Genomic DNA, 22,338 nt, shown 5'->3' on the forward strand with positions numbered 1-22,338 from the left:
CATGAGTCAGATCCTACGGGATTTTTGGGATCTGGCTCCCCAGAGAGCACAGACCCAGGGGAGGTAGCAGCTGCCTTACTTTGAGACCCAGGATGGATGGTGGCTTCTCTCTGGCCACCCAGGGAAGCCTGGAGACGAGGCGGACACTGAATATCTGCTTCCCAAGCCCAGGACATCCGTGATGATGGCTAACCCTCCGTTTCCTTTCCTTACACTCAGGGCAGAAGGACACCTCGGGGGCTGCTGAGGGCTGCACACCCCAGGATGTAGTCCATCCCCAGCCCAAATCACACACCCATCAGCTCCTCCAGCACGAGGATGAGTCCAGGACAGGGAAATGACCTTGCTCTTTCTTCCCCCTGCAGAGCCAGCTTTCCCAGGCCCTGAACGGGTTGTCAGACAGAGCCAAGGAAGCAAAAGAATTCCTGGTCCAGCTCCGCAACATGGTGCAGCAAATCCAGGTACCGTGTCTCCTGGCCAAGGAACAGCCCCTTCCCACCAGGATGAGCTGCTCTCGGCAATCCTCTGTCCCATCTCCCCAGTTTGGTTTGGTGGGTGCTCTCCCAAATGGACCCACACCTGATTTTTCATATTACCCCCTTGCAGCACTCCCAAAAACTTCCTCCCAATGCTGCCTGTGTCACAGAGCAAGCTGCAGAGAGCCCTTCCCCTCTCTGCCATGGGCAGATCCAAGGATTGGTAGGATGGACCAAACCTGTTCCTCACTGCTGTGAGTCAAAGGCATAAGCACCCCACATCCTAATTCTTTGGATTTGTGTGTTGCAGTGGTGCAGCTGCACGTATAAAAATGGCCCATGTGGTATCTTAAAAAAAAAACCTCAGCTTTCCCAACTGAAATGGAGACGTGCCCTGAGCTATGCTCTGCTCTGACCCGCAGGAGAACAGTGTGGAGTTCGAGGCTTGCCTCGTGGCCCAGTGTGACGCCCTCATCGATGCCCTCAACAGAAGGAAAGCCCAGCTGCTGTCCCGTGTCAACAAGGAGCATGAGCACAAGCTGAAGGTGAGCCCATACCCACCAGCTCCGGTGGTCAGAGAGGTTTCTGCAGGGTTGGCACAGACTGGGACGAGGACTGTGATGCTCTTGGTTGGGGTGAAGTGCCGTGGGAGGAGTGGGGAGGTCACTGGAAAGCCGCTCTTGCTTTTTACATTACCTGAATTCCGTTTTGCTGCAGATGCCCAGCCCGCTCTGAGCGCGATGGGCCCTGAGCAAAGCGCTGCTCCCTCCAGGTGGTCGTTCCCACTGAATTACTCCATTACTGGGCCAATTACCATCATTAGGTCAGCAGAGCCATGCATACAGCATCCACAGGCTGGAAAATGACCTTGTTCATGTCCCATGTTGCTTCCGAGCTACTAGCATGATCCTGCGGGATGCTGAGTGCCTGTAACTTCTGCTGGCTTCAGCTCAAGTCTTGGGGCACTTGGTACCATGAGATGCCAGTTTTGTCTTCAGACAGGAGCAGGAGTTGCTGTGTTTTCTGTTCTGTGCTTGGTGAGGTTTCGCTATGAATTGTGAATTGTTGGGCTGCCTGCAGATTGCCTGAGGACAATGGGCACCGCAACACGAGGGCTCGCGAGTGTTTCCATCGGGAGATGGACAATCACAGCTTCATGGGACCAAGCCCAGCATCAGTGCCTGGTGTCTGACAATAAAGCACAACCCCAAACAGGCATGCCACACTGCCAGCCCATCTTCTAGGCGCAGAGAGGACCCCCACTGCCTGGTGGGCTTATTTTTCCCTCTTCCCCTTCAGGCCACGGTTAATTAAACTCTCACAAAGCCGGGCAGCACAAAGCAATTTCCCTGCTGAGTGCAACCCACACAAGCTTTTCACTTTTTGGCCAGAGGAAAGGATCTGCATCCCAGTGCTTGCTCTTACCATATCACCTGTCCCTCCAACACATGCACGTGTATGTCCCACCCCCATCCACCCTTGGGATTTGTCATTAGGCAGGCCTGGCCCTTAAAACAAGGAAAAACCCCTGGGTTTCAAACTGGGCTCTTAAAATCAGCCCTTGAGCCTCCCTCCCTGCAGGACTGAGCTCTTGCAGCTTCCTGAGTGCCCATTTGAGTCCTGCACACTGAGATTTGCCTCCCAGGGCTTCAGCATCGTCAGGTGGGGACACACAGCCTTGGCACGCAGCCCGTGTGAGCACACATCCTTCCCCTCTGGCTTGGGGACAGGGACAGAGAGGATCTTGCTGGCTTTCACAAGCTGCAGGCAGGACAGGGGGTGCGGGAGAGTCTCAGCCCTGTTGGGTACCTCCCTGCTGTCCTCATCGTGCGCACACAGGGTCCCCTGGCCACAGCAGGCCACCAAGGTGAGCGTTTGCCACCAACCCTGCAGCCTGGTCCCCAGCACCCCCTTCTTCGGCACCGTCACTGTCCCCATTGTGCTCTGTTATCCAGGGGAAGGGGCTGCCCGGGTCATCGCCGCGTGGGACAGTTTCCCCTTTGCCCCCTCCAAGGAACCCCCTGGACAAAGGCAGCACCTGCAGCTCCAGCTGGGGACAGGCTGGGCTTGCTCGAAAGGTTTCGGGAACATGATGAGACAAGCGTTGTGCCTGGAGCAGCTGGCTCCTGACGGGACATCTGCCCCGCTGCTCGAGGCTGGGGCTGGCTGGGGGGGTCACAAAGCCCCCAGCTCTTGCTCTGAGGCTCTGGAGCACTGGAAGCATTGCAGAGGGAGCAGGAATCCTTCCAGGGTGTTGGGAGGGACAACCTGGTTGATGTTCACATTAGGACAGTGGTACCAGCTTGTGGTGGGAGCTTCACCCCTTCCCATTAGAGACCAGTCCAGCACATCCTAGCCCGGCCTGTGTGTCCACTTGCCATGTCCCTAGAGCAAGTCAGCTGAGGAGGAGACGAGGAGATAGATTAACCAGTGAGACTCAAATGCGCGGATCCCATTCCTGTGTAGCACTCGGAGTTGGGCTCGGCTCAGCTTCAGGACTGACCTACTTTGGCTTGACACATATTTCATGGAGGCGGGCACCAGTCCAGGTTTGCCTGTGGGCCAGCACTAATTGCTCCAGCGTGGGAAGAGGTTTGGGAGGAAATGAACATGGAAGGGATGTTTCCCTGCCTTTCCCCAACCTCCTCCTACGCTTGGATTCAGATTAAGAACATGGGCTTTAAAAACAGAACACCTGGGGCCAGATGCCTGTTCTACCTCCAGGACAGACCCTCTTGTCTGTCCTGCTCCTCATTGCTGACCCTGGTTTTCAGAGGACCAGTATGATCTTCCCCAAGGGACGATGCCCTGTGGCGTGGGCCAGTTTGAGCAGGGGACAGGAAGAAATCTCTCCCCAGTCCATAGAACCCATGGACTGAGCTCTGTGTGCACCTTCTTTAAGCTCGAAGCAGCGTGGTGGATAATTCTGGCCTTTGCTTTGGGATTTCACCACGGTGCTTTGGCTGCAGAGCCCTTGCAGGCAAACAACAGTTGTCACATTTCCCAGAGGAAATTCTAAAAGCAAAATTTGGCTGAGTTTATATAGGAAACACTCACTGAGGGTTTCTCTCCATAATGCTGGATCTCCAGAGATGAAACACTGGTCCATGACCCTTCTTTAGGGCTTACAGGCAGGATTTTCCAGGAAAACTTGGTGTCCCCTGTTGGATTAGGTCTCTGGTGATCAGGACTGGTGTGACAGGATGAGGAACAGGGCAGAAGCACAGGTTTGGTTTCCTGTACCTTGTCATTTCTGGACTGAAACACCAGGCAGGACACACAGGTCAGATAAGCTCATCACGAGGTGCACTATTTCCCAAAAATGCAGATAAATGCTGCTTTCTCTGACAAATCCCTCCACACTCTGCACTGTTTTCCCCCTGCTGTGGTGTTGGACACCAGGAGCTGGGCGCTGAGGATGGGCTGTAATCAGGCTGCGGGGATGCCTCTGGTTTTCTGATGTCCCTCAAGCTTTCTGCTTGTTTTTTTGAAGAGCTGGATCAAGTCTGTCCTCCATAGCATCTGTCCATAGAATCATAGAATCACAGGATGGTTTGGGTTGGAAGTGACCTTAAAGATCATCGAGTTCCACCCCCCTGCCATGGCCAGGGACACCTCCCACCTTTCTTGTGCCACCTCCCGCCTTTCTCGTGCCACGTTCTCCAGCGGCTCTCTCTGCACTGCACACCAGGTCTCCATATCACACTTTCCCATGTTTTCTGGTGTCTTTGATCAAAACAGGCTTGAGCAAGCCTCCAGGACATGCTGCCGCCAACGTCACACGGGGTTGTTAATGCAGCAGCTCTGCTTTTCCCAGCTCCAGCCTGAGCCTCCTCTCCCAGTAGCAAGAGGCAAGTCACTATGGAAACATCCACCTGGAAATGCTCTGCTCAGAGGACGCGTGGTTCTGGGATTCAGCATAATCAGACTGTCAGGATCCATCTCAGGGATTTTTCCATCTGGGATTTTTCCATCTGGGTTTGCAGTGATGCAGCAAAGCACAGCAGCACTGTGCCCACTGTCCCCATGGCTGTGCAGGTGACTGTAACCCAGCCACGGTGTGCCTGGGGTGAGGAGCTCCGTACCCTCCACGTGACAACCCCGGCAGGACTTGTCCTGAGCACTGAGGAGCCAAGGTTCAAGTGAGGTTGAGCACCTTTAAAAACCAGTTATCTAGCCAAGTATTAAAAGAGGAGGAAGGTGAGGAAGAAATTCAGGTAGAGAGGATTGCAGATATTATTGCCTTCTAGGAGCTGTATTAAAATGTAAATTATAGTTAATGTCATCTTGTAGGGAAGAAAAGCTCTTGAAATAAATTTCCTATTTCAAGATAGTAGTGAGCTGCTGGGAGTGCACAGTAAAAGTCCTTTTTATAGGCTGCAGTTAGCAGCCAGGTTCTGACTGTTGCCTCTTTTGGCACCTAAAGAAGGCATTTGGTAAAAGCAACCACAAACAAAATGTATGGAGCTGCCCAGATGCCCTTTTCCCAGAAGATGCCACCACTCCCTGAGGTGTCTTACCCGTGTGGTTTCAGGAGAAGGCTGTAAACTCTCTGCCTCCGTGTGGAATTCACGGCAGCCTGGTTTTCCTGGAGATCTGATGGATACTGCAAGCCCTCTGAGGCCTCCTGAGGCTGCCCCTCAGTCCGACACAGACTTGTTTGCTTGCACGAGTCAAAGGCTTGAGGTTGCTTTCAGCTTTCTGCATCAAAATGCTCTTCATTACTGGGGTAACCAGGAGTGGGGGTACTCCGAGGAGTGGAAATCCCAGGTGACAGCAGCTGATGCATGAGGAGAACCACAGGGTGCTTACGGTCATATGAAAAACTTGGGGGCTTTGCTGGCCCCACTGGGATTAGACCATGCCTGCAAAGTGTGGGGGTTGTTTGTGTCTTATTTTTAAAACCTTTCATTTCCCTAATCGAAGAGTGTCATGGAATCTCACTGTTCCTCTCTGCTGTTTCGTGCTCCAGTTCTCCGGATGAATAGGAGCTGGAGCCCCGAAGGGGATCCCAGAGTTGCAGAAGGACAGAATCACTGGGGCTAAAGGTGTGGACAGGGACAGAGCCACAGCCACTGCCTTGGACACAGCTTCTGAGCACCTGGAGCAGGCTGCCCCGGTCAGGTTTTGAACATCTCTAAGGCTGGACACTCCACAGCCTCTCTGTTCTGGTCTTTGACCACCTTTATAGGAAAAAAAAAAGCTTTTACTTATTCTTGAATCTCAGTTTGCACCCACATGTGTACAGATTTACAGAGCCTGGCTGGCAGCCTGCAGCAAACACTTCCATCCTGGACCAGACCTTCATTAGCAGGGATAATCTGCTGGGAAGCTCGGTAATTAAACAGCCTGGAGCTGCCTGGTGCTGGCCTCGCCTCACACCACTGCCGGGGCGAGGGGCAAAGCCGGGGCTGACACCTCCGTGCTCCAGCTCCCTCCTCCCAGACAGTCCCAGGAAGCCCCCCAGGTCCCACACTGGCAATGGAGCAGTGGTGGCAGGTCCCCTCGCCTCACCGGTAACCCTATCGTGTGCCCAGGGCTGTCCAGGGATAACGTGCTTGTCCTCAACTGAGAAAATGCTGGTTTTTGGAGGCTCACATCTGTCTGGCGGTAGCAGATGGCAGTTCTGCTGGTAATACTTCAAAAGCATCTACTCAGGCAGGGAGAGGCTCACAAATTCATTATCCTGGGCAAACCAGACAGAGATTTAAGCTGCAAAGAAGATAAGAAGATTGTTTTACCAATCCCATCTTTGCTGTCCTCCCGGTGGCATGTGCATTTCCCCAGAGAGGGGTCTCACGTGAAAGAAGGAAGCTGCTTTTCTGGGCATTCAGGGTGGGATCCCCACTCGCCCATCTGCAGCCCAGTGGGCAGGGAATGCAAAACCTCGCTCTGGCTCAGTGAGTACAGTCAGGATATGCTCTAACAGCAAGGTTAGAGCCCACAGGCTGGGCTTATCTCACACCCAGACCCAGTGTCCAGACAGCCAACAACCCTTATAAGAGCAGAACAACCCCCTGCACACTCTCTCTGGGCAGAAGAGAGCAAATTAATGCAAAGGGCTGCTTCGTCTTGCATGGCAGGGGCTGCAGGTTGCTGCAAGGCTTTGCACCCCTGCTGCATCTGCTGGATCCCACCCCAAAGACCATCCCCATGGAGAAAGGAAGCCCAGGGACTTGATGATGCTTTTGGAAGAGGTCAGCGTAGGAGTCGAGATCTCCAGGACTAGATGTTGCCTCTGCTTCATCCCAGCAGACCCATTCCAGCACACTCAAGCATTAGAAACTGGCATTAAAAGAAGTCTTCCTTCTAATGACAGCGTTTGTGGCCAAAACCCCTGTGTGCCAGTCATGCTGCTTGCTAGCCCTTTCGGAGAGCCATCCAGCATCTCTGCAAGCCTCCATACACACATCGTGGTCCAGAGAAGCAATATGGGAGCTCCCCCTGCTGCCTTGTCCCCCCTGCACACAGGGTGCAGCCTCCTCCCCTCTGCCACAGCCAGGAAACACCAGGCTGGGATGGCTAAAAGCAGCAGGAGTGGGTGCTCCCTAAAAATCAGGAGCCAGCTAGGAGAGTGCTTGGTACCATTTTATGGGAGGAGATATACTGTCCCAAAGCCGCAGGACTGGTGATTCCTTTCTTCCTGTTAGGTGATTAAGTAGAGATGATTAAATTATAATTAAGGGATGTGATTGATTGCCCTGCAGGAGTCATCACCCCCGCTTGAAACCCAGATTCATTCACCGCAGGAGGCTGCCATGTGCTTCATTTCACCTCGCCAACCCTGGGAGCAGGAGGGATGCTCACAGGAGGAGCTCAGCCTGTGGAGCGGTGGGCACACAGGCGCTGGGATTCACCGACTGCAGTGCTGAGGACACAACTGTGCTTTTAGAAACCTTAATCGCTCTTTATTGCAGTCTTTTCCGTCACACTGCAGCTGCAGATGCTGGTGCAAAGCTCATCTTTACTGCCTGTAACATCCTGAATAGCTGTGATCTCTAGAGCTGCATAGCTTTGTGCAGTGCTCCTGGAGAACTTTACACAGCTTTAAAGCTCTTCCTGAAAAAAAAAAAAAAATCTGCCATGAGCACGTTCCTCTGAAGCATAAAATCTCTTTTTCTGAGCTGCTCTGCCAATCTCCCGTCCACCGCCAGGTCTGTCTGCCTGTTCTGCAGACAGAAATCCCGCTGATGCCTGGCTGGCACAGACCTGCAGTGTCTCCTTCTGGGGGATTCAGGGGAGGGAGCACCTTGCAGTTGCTCTGAGGGACCAGCCAGCCTTCAAATACACCCTCACAGTACTGGAGCCTGAACCCCATCCTCCCCGCTGGGTTTTGGGGAAGGTCAACAGAGCCCACAGGCACCGGCCGAACCACACACGTGGTTGTACTCCACTGCTGGGATGCTGAAACGCGTTCCTGGGGGGATACCATCCATGGGTGCAAGAAGATGTGGTTTAGCGTGCAGCCTGGGCATCCCCAGGCAGAGATTGGCGCGCTGCAGGGAGCCCTGCCGCGAGTTGTGCAGGATTTATCTCCTCTCCCTGGCACATCTCACCCTCTGAGCTCATCCCCAGGCTCCTGCTGCAGCCAGAGGAGAAAATGAGGCAATTCTGCAGCGTGGTCCATCACAGCTGATGGGCGGATGAGCAGCTCAAACAGTCAGAGCTGAAGCTGGGGGGAGGTGGTGCATGCATTCCTCTTGGAAATACCAGAATACCAGGCTAGCTGGTTGGGTGCAGCGGCCCCAGAGCCAACCCCACAGCCCGGCTCTGTGCCAAGGATGGATGGGGCAGCCCCAGGGATGCTGCAGCAGCAGCTGTGTATCTATGGACGGAGGCGTTTGCTTTTCATGGAGTTTATAAGCTGTCGTTTGGAAGCTGTCTTAATTAAAGACAGAGCACTGAACTGCCCTCCTGCTTTGAATAATTATGTGGGTTAATAATTTTCGGCTAAACAAGGCTTATTGTTGTTCACAGGGTTTTCAAAGATCTGGAATTCGATGCTTGAGTCTTGGCCAGTTCTGCCTTTTTCTCTTCTTTCAAGTCTTTGTCTCCCTCCACGTTGCCCTGAACCTGTCCCTGTCCCCACGCAGCACCAAAGCCCCCTTGCTCCCCATCTCCCAAAACCCCGCAGCTCCCAGTAACACCACTCTCCTCATCCCATTGCAGGTGGTGCGGGACCAGATTTCTCACTGCACAGTCAAGCTGCGCCAGACCACGGGCCTGATGGAGTATTGCCTGGAGGTCATCAAGGAGAACGACCCCAGCGGCTTCCTGCAGGTTGGTGTGGAGCTGCTCCCGGCGGGGCTACAAGGGGAGCAGGAAAAGCATTGCGCAGCCGAGGGACCGGGGGGAACGGAGCAGAGTCAGGGGAGTTACACCAAGGATGATGTCCCCAGCTTTTCCAGCTGTAAAATCAGGGTCCAACCTCTTATCACCTCCAGGTTCACAGCAGGACAGAAGCAGAAGCAGGGCAGGGACATTTCTGACTCTGAGCAGAGGGTTGCGGCAGACAGTGGGATATCTCATAACATGTTGTCTCCTGGCTCTCCAGCGAGAGACGGACATACCGCACTTGGGAACAGCATCCCACCGTTCACTCCTGGGCTGGTCACTTTGGTACTAGACCCTGCCTTTAAAATAGTCCCCAGAGCTCTGGGTCAGTCTGAGCCTGCAGCGATGGTGGAAGCCACGGGTGATGTCCCAGCCTCTGGCAGTCAGGGACAGCCGTGGCAGCATGGGAGGCATGGGGAAGGTGGAGAGCAGGGCAGGGACAAGGCACAGCACACAGCCAGGTCCTCGGTAGCTGAGGCTTCTCCTTGCCACCAGATCTCCGACGCTCTCATCAGGAGAGTGCATTTAACCGAGGACCAGTGGGGAAAGGGGACACTCACACCCCGGATGACCACGGACTTCGACCTGAATCTCGACAACGCCCCTCTGCTGCAGTCCATCCATCAGCTCGACTTTGTGCAGATGAAAGGTAAGAATATTTCCAGTGCCTTGCAAAAACCTGGATCTGCTCACGCTGAGTGCTTCCATGCAACTTATCACAGGGAAGGGACAGCAGAGGAGAGTTTTTTTCATCTTCTCCCAGTAAGACTGGGCACCCCAGACCCAGAGTTGTGCCTGTTCCTGTGTATTTTGCACCCTTGGGCCAGCTTTCTGCCTCCCTATCTCAAACCCCTGGGCAGCTGTGTAGCAGATCAAGGTGCTGGGAGCATGTTTTTGCCTGGCAGTGCTTTAAAAAGCACTCTGCAGTGCCAGGAGAGCCAAGCTGGTCCCTGCTCAGCTGTTGAAGGTTGGGACCAAGGTCTCGGGAGCAGCATAAGGTGCTTCCCAAGCCTCTGCTCGCACATGCTCACCTGCTCAGCGCTGTCTGGCATGTGCCAGCTCATGAGCTGCTGCTGCGGGTCCCTCCAAACACAAAGGCACAAGGAACCTCGCCACTTAGCTCAGGGTCTTTCCTCCCTCCCTTCTCCTCCCTGTTGTTTCAGACCTTCATTTCAGTTTGAATTTCCTCCTTGTTCTCCGTTCCCTCTGTGCTCGCTCTCCCATACAGCGGAGAGCCGCTGCATTTGCATCACTTTGCAAAAGGAAGCAGAGAGCCGCTGCAACCTGTGAGCAATTTATAACTTGGCAAGCCCCGGGAAGCAGACAGAAGATGCAAATGGGCTGTGACGCAGGGAAGCTCAGGAGGACATTGAACGTAGGCCTGCTCCTTCAGCTGGTGCAAATGAGCTTCCTGGAGGAAAAACCACCAGCTGCAGGGCTGGCATGGCTCTTCATTGCTGTCACGGCTCTTCATTGCTGTCACAGCTGGGTTTCCTGGCTCAGGAGCCATTTGCACGCACCGGCGTTTCTCAGCGGTCAGGCACAGGAAGGCTGTTGGCCATGTGCTTCCTCTGTAACGATAACGACCGTCTTCGAATAATGGCCCTGCTGGTGAGAGGGGTGTGTTGGGCACGGCTGCTGGGAGCGCCTGTTGGTGCTCATCATTAGCCAGGCCGTTAATTTGAAGTGTCAGTAATGTTTTTTGATCACAAAGGGAACCAAACCCAGCGAGGGCTGGATTACTCTTTTGCATACACACAAGTTGTGGCTATACTAGCATGTTCCTGCCCTCCCTTCTTGCAATTTAGCACAGAGGGTTATTTTTAATTAATAAGAGCAAATCTGCTGCTGGTGTAGGCAGGGCAGATCTGACAGAGGCTGTCCTCTCATCTTACCCTCGCTGTGGAAATCAGTTGGTGCGTTTTGTAGACTTTGCAGAAGTTTTGGATCCCAAACACTTGTCGCAGCACCAGGAGAGACAGGTCAGCACCAGCGGTCTCAATAAAGAGCAGAGGTGAGCGATAGGTACAGAGCATCCCACATCCATTCCCAGCACGTGCCGGGCATGAGCAGCATCCCTTCTCCTGTATTAGCTGTAACGTGGGGTTTTTCTCCACTCACTTTCTCCAGGCCCTCAGCCTGGTGGTTCATGACCCAGGAGGTGGACGTGTGATCTGATCTAGGTGTTCCTGCTCCGGCAGGGGGATTGGACTAGATGATCTTTCGAGGTCCCTTCCAATCTCTAACATTCTGTGATTCTGTGATTCTGTGAGTTGCAGAGGTGAATGGTGAACCTTTGCCAGCAAGTCCATCTTTTCTCTCCCAGGCATCCGTGGCTCCTCCACATCTTCTCTGGATTCTCCATGCCTTTTTTTCGCTTGGTCTTGTCAGGCTTTGGGCAGTGAGGATGAGGAGGGAGGACAAGCAGATCTGTTTTGGTGGGCTCTCCCTGGCCAGAGGATGGGATGTGTCGGTGGACATCCCCTTTCGTGCAGCACCCCTACATGCTTTGCAGAGCAGAAGTGGGCTGCGTTGCACACCTGAGGATGTTCAAATACAGCGGTTGGAGACAAAAAAAATCCATACAGTCCTTTATGTGCCCCATGGAGGGGATGGGACACTATAGGGTGCACAGCATATAGGGTGCACAGCCTATGGGGTACATACCCTCCCAGCTTCAGTTCCAGAGGCGCGCAGAGGCTGAGCACAGGGACTGCCTGGTGCCTGTTTGGGACCTCTCTGAGATGTGCTTGTGCTTCTCGTGCCTTTCCGGGTGGTGTTCAGCAGCGAGGACTGTTTGCTGTCTGAGCTGGCAGATGGGGCAGCCCTGGGGACCCCATGGGAACCCCCAGAGTGGGTGCTCTGCTTGGGACAGCATGGAAGGACCCTGAGCTCTTTTTGGCAGGTCGAGGGCTATAACTACCCGGCACCAAAATGCATTAGAAAACAGAGAAGCTCTGGGGAAATCCCAGCTTCACCAGGCTGCGGCATAGAGGAATTTAATGGAATTTATTTGGAGAAAGATCCTTTCTGCTTCCTCCCCATCTCACACCCGTGAGACTGCAGTTGCATCCCATGTCCCGCGCTGGCTTCCAAAGCAATAAATGCATCTCCCATGCTCCGACCGAAACGTGCATGCCACAGGTACCCCCTGCTCCTCCCCTGGGGTGCTAGCAGCCAGGGTTACACTAATTTGTGTTTAGTTTCCTCCCCAGTGCCGGCCCCGCCGATCCTGCAGCTAGAGGAATGTTGCACCCGCAACAACAGTGCCACCTTGTCCTGGAAGCAGCCGCCCTTGTCGACGGTGCAGGTGGAGGGCTACATCCTGGAGCTCGATGACGGGAACGGCGGCCAGTTCAGGGTAGGTGCTTGGGGCACAAAACCAGTCCTGGCAGCAAGGTGTTGGTCCTGGCTCTGGTATTGCCCTGCCTTGAAGCAACCAAAGAGTCCCCCAGACTTTTTGCAAGTCCCTTCCTTCACTGGAAACATGCTGCTATGGTGCCTGGGGCAGCTGACGGTGCAGACAAACTGCGGGTTCTCTCGGGGAGCAAAGTTATTTGAGGGAGTGGAAATACCTTTCCACTGACCAATACGACTTGCAAACACAAAGAACATATTCAAAGCTCCATCTTTTTAGGTTGCTAAATATTTCATGCAAGGTATGCTAATTGCCATGAAAGACTCATGGTTTGCCAGCTGCCGGTAAGCAGAGGTGTTTAAGGCCTGAAGGCTTTTAAATTGCTGTAATTACACAATTAAAATATGATTTTTCTCTGATCCGACACGCTGATAATTATCCTGGCGTGTTCACATCCACCGAGAGCAGGCGCAGGGACCAGCCTGTCACATTTTCTGAATTCACCCGCCAGAAATTCAGGCAGGTGAGAGCCAGAGCAGAGCCGAGGCAGAAGAGAGGTGATGCGAGTAGGATCTGGAGGGAGAAGGGAGCAGGAGGCTGGGTGTGGGGAGACCGAGGCTCGGCCCAGCCACCCCAGCAAGGTGAGGGCAATTTCCCAGCACACCAGGCTTCCCTCCTCCCACCAGCAGTGGGAAGGGGCTTGGATGTGCGTGGTTCCTGCCGCTGGGGTAATGGAGGGCTGCTCTGCCGCAAAGGGCAGCAAATGGCTTTGTCATGGGATCTGCTAATTACAGGGTTTTGTGAGCCGTGTTTCCGTAGCCCTGTTCACCGCTGTCCCTGGGCACACAGCTCTTCTCCTCCGAGCAGGGCTACGGCAGCAGAAGTGTGATGCGTCGGTGAGTCAGCGCCTGTTTGGTGTGATCACCTTGTTTTCTTTCCAGGAACGCTTTGATCCTGCCACTTAAGAGCATGGAAAATTGTTTTCTGCGAGGATGTTTCTGTGTCCTGGGCTGTGTCTGTATAAATTCCTCTCTCTGGCAGAGCTCATCCAGGATTCAGTGGGAGCATGACTGGGACTGATGCCTTGAGAGTTGGCTGTGTATGAGTAGCATATCCTCCCCCTTCAGAAACTGGTTTTATGGCACAGCATTGTCAAGAAACAAATCACAGGGCTGTTTTGCTCTCCTTTAGCCATATGCAGTGCTCACAAGTCTGCCCCATTTAGCAGAGCATGGCTGAACCCCATGCATCCCGACCTCTGGGAGCTGTTCTCCCACCCCCACCGTCAGGACACTAACCCACGCCTGTGTTTTCTTTGCAGGAGGTGTACGTGGGCAAGGAGACCATGTGCACGGTGGACGGGCTTCACTTCAACAGCACGTACAGCGCGCGCGTCAAAGCCTTCAACAAATCCGGAGTCAGCCCGTACAGCAAGACCTTGGTCCTCCAGACCTCTGAGGGTAAGGCATTGCACCAGCTCCAGCCCGACGCGCTCGGACACCGCTCACACGCACATGTGGGGCCTGTCCAGCACACCCAAGCTTAGCCTTGCGATACAGGGAACCGCTCCGCTGGTCCTCCAGTACCCGAGGAATCATTGCAGGAAAGCCAGCGAGGATGGGAGGAGGAAAGGTTATGTCAGGAGCTTTGAACAGTGCCAGAATTTCTCTCTCACCCCATTCTTTTGCAGAATATGGTTTTGTGGAGAGGTACAGTAAGAGGCATCCCACAGAGAGGGATTTAAAATTGGGTTGCAGCAGAGTTTGTATGACACAAAGGGAAGCTCAGATGATTTCATTCATTCCATTTAAAACAAAACAACGCTGTTAACGTTGCTCCTGAGACACTGAGGGCTGTGCGTGGCTGCACAATGCTGTAACCACACAACGTCTCCTGCAGCCCCTGGCAGTGCACGACAGAGAGCAGAGGGACCGTGGAGCCACACGGATGTCCTCACAGACCCACGGGGTGTACAGCCAGCCACACTGGCATCGTCTCCATCACCTGCAGGCACTCAGTTAGAATATTAAACATCCTCTTACAGGTTGCAGAGGAGTCTCCCCGCCTAACTTTAAGTACATTTGTTACACCAGTCACTTAATCCATCGCAGAAAATTGGCTTACTTCTGCCATGCAGGTGGAGAGTCCTAAGGCTACCTCCGAGAAGTGAGATGGGAGGCAGAAGCAGTGGGTGATGCAGCTGTGAAGGAAGGAATCAGCCCTTCCAGGCACCTCTCCCACTCCATAGCCTTGCTGCCAGGCGAGAAACCCCTCCCTGGGTGCTTTCCATGCTCAGTGGAATCCCTTTTCCTTACTCCCAGGCTAAAGTCTCTCTTGTCTGGCTCTGGAATCCCCAGCAGCTGCCGGCAGGCGCAGACTGGGGTCAGGAGGGAACAAACAGAGCTCATGGGGCTGCTGGTGGGGCAGAAGGAGGGTGAAAGCCTTCTTGCCACAGAGCAGTGGCTTTGAGCAAGGAGAAGAAAGGGCTTTCTGCTGAAAACTGATTTACAGATAGAAGCAGAGCAAGGTTATACAGAGCGTTTTCACTTGCCTGTGCTCATCTGCAGCAGATAACTGTTCCAGCTCAGAAAGAGCATGTCTCAGTTTTGGATGCATAGACAGGACAGGTTGGCAAGGAATGGGACGGATGTGTGACAGAGGTAGAGTGGAGAGCAAACCTGTGACAAACCTTTCTCACGTGAGAGGCAGAAAACTCCAATCACAGACCTTGCCATGTCCGTCTGAGAGCTGCGTGCGTGTTTGCGAAGCTGGTCACCAGCGTCAAGGAAGCTGCAGCATTCCTCTGGAGATCCAGGGACAGGACAACCCACATCCAACCCTGCACTGGGGTGGCCAGGACTGGTCCCAAAGCCTGAAGGTCAACAGTTCTCACCCTCTCCACCACCCAGCCTCACCAGCCCTTGCAGGAGACAGCAGAGTTCTGGCTTCTCATCATGTCTGTGTCTCAAGACCCATTTGAGACACAGTCTCCTGACCAAAACCAGTTGGGCTTTAAGCCATCCCAGCCAGGAGTTTGCAGGGTCCTTGCTATGGTCTTTCCAGCTCTGCTTTCCTCTCAGAGGTGTTTTCACTGTCATGCCAAGCTTGCCTGTTGCGCAGCTCCAAAATATGAAGGAACTTGGGGAAAAAAAAATAGCTGTTCGTGGTTCCAGCAGGTCAGGCTGTTCTTGGGGCTGGTGCCTTGCTCTGTGCCAACAAGCAAACCTTTCACTCCTCTGAGCATGAGCTGAAAGTTTGCTGCACTCAGCCTTCTGTTATTCCATCACGAAAGAAAAAAGAAGAAAAAGTCAAGCGGCCCTGGAGCATTTTCTGCTTTTAGGGACCGTCTGAGCTTTTTGGACTCAAAGTGAAATAAATTAAATCTCTGTGCAGCTTCTGGATATCCGAATGACTTGTTGAATAGAGCTGCCTCGCACATCCCAGCTCTCGGTTTGGCTTTTATTTCTGGCCTTGAAGTGCTATTTTGTCTGAAGTAGGCTTAGCTTTCCCCTTCAGCCATGCTCTGCAGCTTGCTGCAAAGTGTTCCTGCAGGAAAAGGGGACAAAAGAAAAGATGGGCTCGATATGAAGAGAACATCTCTCTGAACGTGGCTGTCCTGCTGTAAGAAATTCTGCTCAGAGGGTGTTATTTAAAAGCTGGCTTCTATTCCTCACACACCAGATCCTTATCCACAGCCTGTGGAAGTTAACTGGAATCTTTCTTCTGCCTTTGGTGAGCAGGGAAATGGGCTGGTGGGGAGTGAGATGTCTTGCAGGGTTTCAGCATCTGAAGAAAACAAGGATGAGAGGAATGTAAGACTCTGCAGGCATGCTGCTGTGGTCCTGTCCTGCCAAATGGCCAAGGTGAGCCAGGCAGCACCCACGGGGATGTCCCACAGGGATGTCCCACAGGAAGCTGCCAGACACGCAAGCCTACAGCAAGCTGCAGAGTGCCTTCCCAGCCTGTGGCACGTCTTCTCCTGCTCATCCCAAGGGAAATGACATTTTGCAGCTGAAGAAATTGCCATTCACTCTTTAAAGCCAGTGCTTGGTGCCACAGCAGGGCAAGGTGGCTCCTGGCTGGGAGCAGGTCTGTGCCCCAGAGCCCTTCCCACGGGCTTGGGGCTTGCCAGGGATGAAGATCCTCATTATCAACACCTCTGTGTTTCTTCAGCAGCTGAACAAAGTTTGGCTGTAGGCTTGGAAAATCAGTCTGGAAGAAAGTTTGCAAGGTGACCTTGTCCCAGGGCACCAGCAGCTGACAAAGCTCGGCTGGTGACAGCACTGCCTGGCTGTCCTCGCCCCTGGGAGTCTCCCCCAGCCTCCTCTTCCCTGGGCTGGGCAGCCCCAGCTCTCTTGGTCTTTCCTCATCCAGACTTTCCAGCCTCTGGCCGGTCTCCTGCTGACTTTGGGAAAAACAGTCTGTTTTTCTCTCGGCACATTCTCATTTTCATCCTACCCACAGCTGGTAGTCATGCATTCATGGCTGCGGCAAGAGCAGCTGTGAGAGGCTTTGCAGAAACCTCTGGCTCTGGTCTGCTGGTCATGGTGGGATGCAAACGGCCGCTCGCAGGAACAGGCACGGTGGCAAGGAACAGAGGAGGAGATCTCCTGGTTGCAGGTGGGCTGGCTGCTGGGCTGCTTTTCTCCCCAAGAATTTCTGAGATGGCTTCTGAGTCCCTCCAGTGTTGTCTCTCTCCATGGGCTGTCCAGCAAGCTGGAGGACAGGATGAAGGACCAACCTGCCCCAGATGGAGATGGAGATTATGGAGGTGGAGATGGAAGTGGAGGTGGAGATTATGGAGATGGAGATGGAGATGGAGATTATGGAGATGGAGATGGAGACTATGGAGATGGAGGTGGAGATGGAGATGGAGATGGAGAAGGGGAGCTCAGCACTGCTGGAGGGGACTGTGCCTGCTCCCCAAGCCCAGATCCACACTCCTTGCTGGTGCAGAGGTTCAACCTTCCTCCTGCCAGAACTTGACGGTCCATTATTACCCTTCCCCAGGTCTTTGCCCACACCTCAGCCCTTCCATTGGGTTGCTTCATGCCTTCAGCCACGCTCTCCTGCTGCCTGCACTGAGAGCCAGCGTGGGGAAGAGCTGTGTGCCTGGGAGCTGCCTTGGCTGCTCTGAGTCTCCAGTTTTAGGCATGGCTGCAGAGTTTCAAGGCAAGCCTGGCTTCAACTTCTTGTTGCTTTGGTGAGACACAAGCCAAAGCCAGGTTACCAAATTTGGCCAGCTCTGCCAAAACCACAAGCAGCTGATCCCGGCTGCCTCTGCCACCCACCTGAGCTGGGGATGTGGCAAAGGGGCTTGGGCACCACGCAGGAGAGCCCTTCCCCAGCCTAGTCAAGCTTTTCTCTTCCTTCAAGCCCAGTTCCTCATCTGGGGCCCAGCTTTAAGTTCCTTACCAGCCATGGAGTGACCCTCAGGGCTTTTTAGCAGGCAGGTTTTGGAGAGGGGTGAACAACACAAGGGGAAATACTCTGCAAGGAGCTATAGGAATGTAAGGTGTTAGTTAGGGAGAGCCATGAGCCCGGCTACTCTTGGTAGTAGCTCCTCTCCCTCTTGGTAGATATAAGAGGGCACGTCGCTCCCTAACCTTGAGCTCCATTTATTGATTGACCTGTTGTGCAGTAATTTATCTAACCCGTGTCTGAACCCACTGACGCTCTTTGCTTCCACAGTCTCGCACAGCTGCAAGTCGCGGGAGTTACAATCCACAGTGCAAAGAAATGCTTCCTTTGATCTGTTTTAACACAATTTCCAGCTCGATCCATATTCACAGCTGAGACAGGAACATATCCCTTGGCAAGGCTCCCTTTTTTCCCTAAAAAATTGCAGGAGGTGACCATTTGTGGTAGTGGGGAACGGAAACCAATGACCCAAGAGGTTCCCTCTACTCTGACATTTTGCTGTGAATCACATGAGTTGAATTCTTACTGTAAGGCTCAGATGTGTTTTGACAGGTACAAAGGGATACCAAGAACACAACATCCCGAACAACCTTTGAGTAAGGTGGGTGCTTGGTGGTACTTAGGCTTCTAGAGCTTAGTACAGCCCTGCAAAATGCCTTTCAGCGTTACCAACCAACTAGCTTTCACGCCAGTAATTATTGTGCACAAAAAGGTATGAGATTTATGAAAGAACAATGGGAAGTGTGCATGGTAACCTGTGAATTTTTTTAGGTGCGTTACTGTGAAGAGGTGCAGGACTCCCTTTAAAGAAAAAGCCTATTGACTTTGTCATGATGACATGGGAACATTTTGGAAGATGAAAATATGTTTATTGCCAATACTGTCAGAGGGAAAGCTTTCCTGAAGGGTCTCGCTGGGTTGCACAGCACCAGACATAGTCTGGTCCTGGGCGATGGAGTGACACCGTCCAGCAGATCTCTGATCTCTAGTTTGCATTGATCTTACGTTTAGACACGCAGTCAGAAGAACAGACCCTCCCTTTTCCAGTGCCTTTGGAAAGATCGCAGCTTCGTAGAATGAGTCCTTTCTCCTCCACCCTTAATCTACAACCCAGCTTTCCGGGGAGATCCTACTTTGAGCTAAGATCTTCGGCCCACCAGCTGAGCTTGCATTCTTCTTTACAGTCCCTGAATTCAGCCGGTGAGCTGAGTGCCTCTGACATTTCCTCTTGGTCTGTGCTTCTGGGCATCTCCAAAGTTCTTTGTTTGTTTTGTTTCCGTTGTGTTTGTTTTTCCCATGACATGCGGATGGCAGGGGGAACTCTTTCTGTTTGTCAGTGCCCTGCTCCTGCTGCCGAGGGACTTTCGGTGGCGTAGTTCTTGTGGTGTTTCCATCTGTACGTAGCAGCACAGTCAGGTTCAGGCGTGGGGGGACGGAGCAGCACAGTCACTCCTGACGTGGGTGATGTTCTTGGCAGGGTTCATGGCTGAACCATTTTGCTCAGCCAGCCTGCAGAGCAGATCCCTCCTCTCTAGTTTGCGTTGTCCTTGTGTCTAGGGACAGTCAGAAGAACAGACCCTCCCTGGGGGGGGACATCTCAATGGTTTGCTTGCCCTGTACAACCAGAAAACGCAGCCTCTGCTGGGAGATTTGTTCTGTTAAATTAGTTCGCTCAATTAAATCTAGTTTGCTCGATTAAATCTAGACCCCTCTTAAGAAAGAAGCAAGTCTAGATGAAAGCAGGGTCTGCTAAGGCCAGCTAAGATCCTGAAGACGTGGGCTCTCGTCCACTCGGCTTTGAGCACTGGGCTCAGCTTTTGCAAAACCAGCCGTGATCGTATCGAAGTCTTGTTTTCTGCAGAGCAGAGGAAACCACTCCCGTGATAACCTCGCTCGTCTGGCAGCACCCACGAGCGCTCTGCTTGCCTCCTTGCGCCCGCTCCTCGCGGGCTGCGGTGGGACGCAGGCGGCACGGGCAGAACGAGTGACGGTGTCGGGCAGCCAGCGAAGGAGCCGCAGGCACAGTGCATCTCTCAGAGCTGTTTTCTAACCAGTCTTTGCACATCTTCCGTTGCTAAAGATCCTGGGCCCTGATTCTTCCGCCTGTCTGGATTTACACCACTCCAATGGAGTAATTCACAGCTTCCTCTGGTGTAAGCCCAGGAAGAATGGGGGCCCCTGATTGTTTGATTTCCATCCCATCACCTGGAATGAGGAATGCCACAGCATGACCCTTGCCAGAATAACCGGGGGACCTGCAACTTTTTTTTCTTTGTGCTTTTTATGTTTTTTTTTCTCATTGTACTGCTGTGCGCTAATGGCTTGAACTCTGTTTTGTTACGGACGTTTCTTACTTTCGTGTCCAGTGTACCGAGCTCCACCGCGATGGCCGTGAGCAATACGTGTGTGTCCAGTACAGACCTCTGCAGCCGCGGGCTGGGGCGGGGGGCAAGGCGAAATGGGGTCCTGAATGTGCCCGTGTGTCCCTGCTGTTTCGCACTCGGGTGAAATTGTACCGCAGCGATGCGCAGACCTTGAAAGCCACTCTTTGAACAGGGGCACGGGGCACGATTCATTAAAACAGCCTCGGGAGGTGCTGCTCGGCACTTGCCGCGGCACTGTGGCCGGATGCTTTCCCACCAACACGCACATTGGCAGGGTGAAAAGCCTGCTTCCATGCCAGGAGAGAGTCGAAAACCAGTCACAGAGCTAGACAGAGGTTTCCTTAAAATCCACCACCATGCATCTGCCCCCAGGGACCCCGTCTCCTGCTCTGCTCCTGCCCAGACCACACACATGCAGGGGAGGCAGCCCGGGGAGGTCGGTGGTCACTATTCACTGGACACACCAGTGGCTGCTCCTCTTTCATCAGCCTCTGTCCTCCCAGGAGTGATTTTTTAAGTGAGAGTCAACCTAGAGAATATTTAAGAAGTGGCCAAGATATTCTGCAAGGAGTTTTATCCTTGCCCCTTTTCTGGAGGAAAATCCAATGATTTATTTGGTCTCCTGAGCAGACGTGATGCTCTTGAAGGCTGTGCTGGGATCTGGCCATGAAAGAGCAGATACTCCACACATCCCAGAGGTGAGACTCACCAAAACAGCCAACAATCCACCCTCGAACTCACGGGTCGTATTTGCGACCCTTCCCCACGTCTCTGGCTTTTAATGAATCAGGCTTCCCGTGCCTGGCTGGATGCTTAGTTAATGGTTCAATGTCACGAGTATTTTTCAGGTGGTTGTTAATTTCTTAGCTGTGATGTGTGAAATGTAGTATCTCTTTATAGGATGCACTTTTGAGACACAAGGAACACCTTACTCTCAATTAGGCAAGTATATTTATTACAATTAACTGCCACCTACCCCATGTTACTTATCCTTTCTTCTTTTTTTTTTTTTTTTTTTTTTTTGTTTTAATCTTTAACTTTTCTTTGGCAAGTGAACAGCATTTCTTGCACATACCCTGCTTGCAGAGTGCTCTCGGATGTCACGGCAGTAGGAAATTTGGAGGAGGAAAGGTCATTGCCATATGATGGCAAGGCATTTTAAGTTCTCCCCTATATGATTTCGAAGAGAAACCTGAAGTTAGTGCTCTGGAAGTGACCCTGTAATTAAGAATGGATCCTCCTGCTCAAAGCAATACGTATTCCAGTTCGTACGGGGGTAGCTGCTTGCCTGTCCCCCCCCAGACTGCCTGCAAGCTCGGGCCCATTCGTCCCCCCGGGAGAAGGACCCCCATGCCCAGCCCTGCAGGATTCCCTCCTCGGGCAGCTCACACACTGTGCACCCGCTCCCAGCCCAAACCCATCCTCCCCCCGTCTCTCCCCACCTTTATGCAAAATGCTGCAAGATCCATGTGCTCGCTGGAGAAGCAGGCGAGCAGAACTTGTTTCCTTCCTTCCCTGAATGCCAGCTTTCACATGCTGTTTTCTCTCCCGCATGCCTTTCCCTGGGAATGACCACAGTTGACATTAAAAAAATGGTGGCAGGTACGGAATCGCCTCCGTCGAGTTGCAAAACCGGGGCACCCGCGTGCATGTGAGCCGTCTTGTGAAACGATCCAATAAATTCGATGAATAAATCATCTCACTGGAGTGTTTTATTTTTCAAGCCGTTATTTACTCCTGCAGGCGTGAGAGTGTTTTGTGGATGTGTCAGTTCACATTTCAGTGACCGCTGGAGAAAAAAAAACCACCTGGGGAACCGGGCTGGTGGCTTGTGAAACTCCTCCGTGCCTCTGTCTTGTCAAGGATGTGCCGCTGTGTCTGTCAGATTTGCAGTAACCCAGCCCCGTGCATTTAAACCAGCAGCTGTACTGAGTCGTGGAGGTTTTTTGGGGCATTTTCCAGCCTTCCCATGAGCTAGCTCTTGTCTTACGTGTGGCCAGTTGCTCTGCAGGGAGGTTTCTCAGTGTGACGTAGCGTCTCTGTCCATGTAGACCTTTGTACGTGCTTTTTTGGTTCCCAGGACTGCCAGCCCTCAAACGCACACACGCAGTTTATCTGCTCATCCTCAGTCCCCTCCCCACGCTGTGCCTGACCCTGCAAACTGCTGCTTGCATGAGTAACCCTTAATCCTAAGAGTAAGTTACGTTAGCTAGAGCCTGGAGCCCTGGCTGGGATCACGCGTCTCCTTCTGCAAGGGCTGAATTTTAGGAGATGGTGAGCATCCTGCGGGCTCACCAGCAAAGGCAGCGGGAGGGGACGGAGACAGACACCGGGGAGCAGAAAAAGCAAAACCCATCCCAGCCGT

At 53.0% G+C, this 22,338-nt stretch overlaps 1 protein-coding gene across 1 annotated transcript in view; it reads left to right on the forward strand.

Annotated features, from left to right (window-relative positions):
- Nucleotides 1-365: 365 nt before the first annotated feature.
- Nucleotides 366-22,338, forward strand: part of TRIM9 (tripartite motif containing 9) — a gene marked incomplete at its 5' end in the record, with an annotated part of 25,296 nt that continues 3,323 nt past the window's right edge. The window contains 6 exons of the mRNA XM_010074640.1: nt 366-461; nt 899-1,021; nt 8,646-8,756; nt 9,306-9,459; nt 12,026-12,171; nt 13,490-13,628. Coding sequence (XP_010072942.1) covers nt 366-461; nt 899-1,021; nt 8,646-8,756; nt 9,306-9,459; nt 12,026-12,171; nt 13,490-13,628 — 769 coding nt within the window. The remainder of the gene's footprint in view (nt 462-898; nt 1,022-8,645; nt 8,757-9,305; nt 9,460-12,025; nt 12,172-13,489; nt 13,629-22,338) is intronic.

This window comes from Pterocles gutturalis, unplaced genomic scaffold (genome assembly GCF_000699245.1).
Source record: "Pterocles gutturalis isolate BGI_N339 unplaced genomic scaffold, ASM69924v1 scaffold27827, whole genome shotgun sequence".
NCBI lineage: Eukaryota > Metazoa > Chordata > Aves > Pterocliformes > Pteroclidae > Pterocles > Pterocles gutturalis.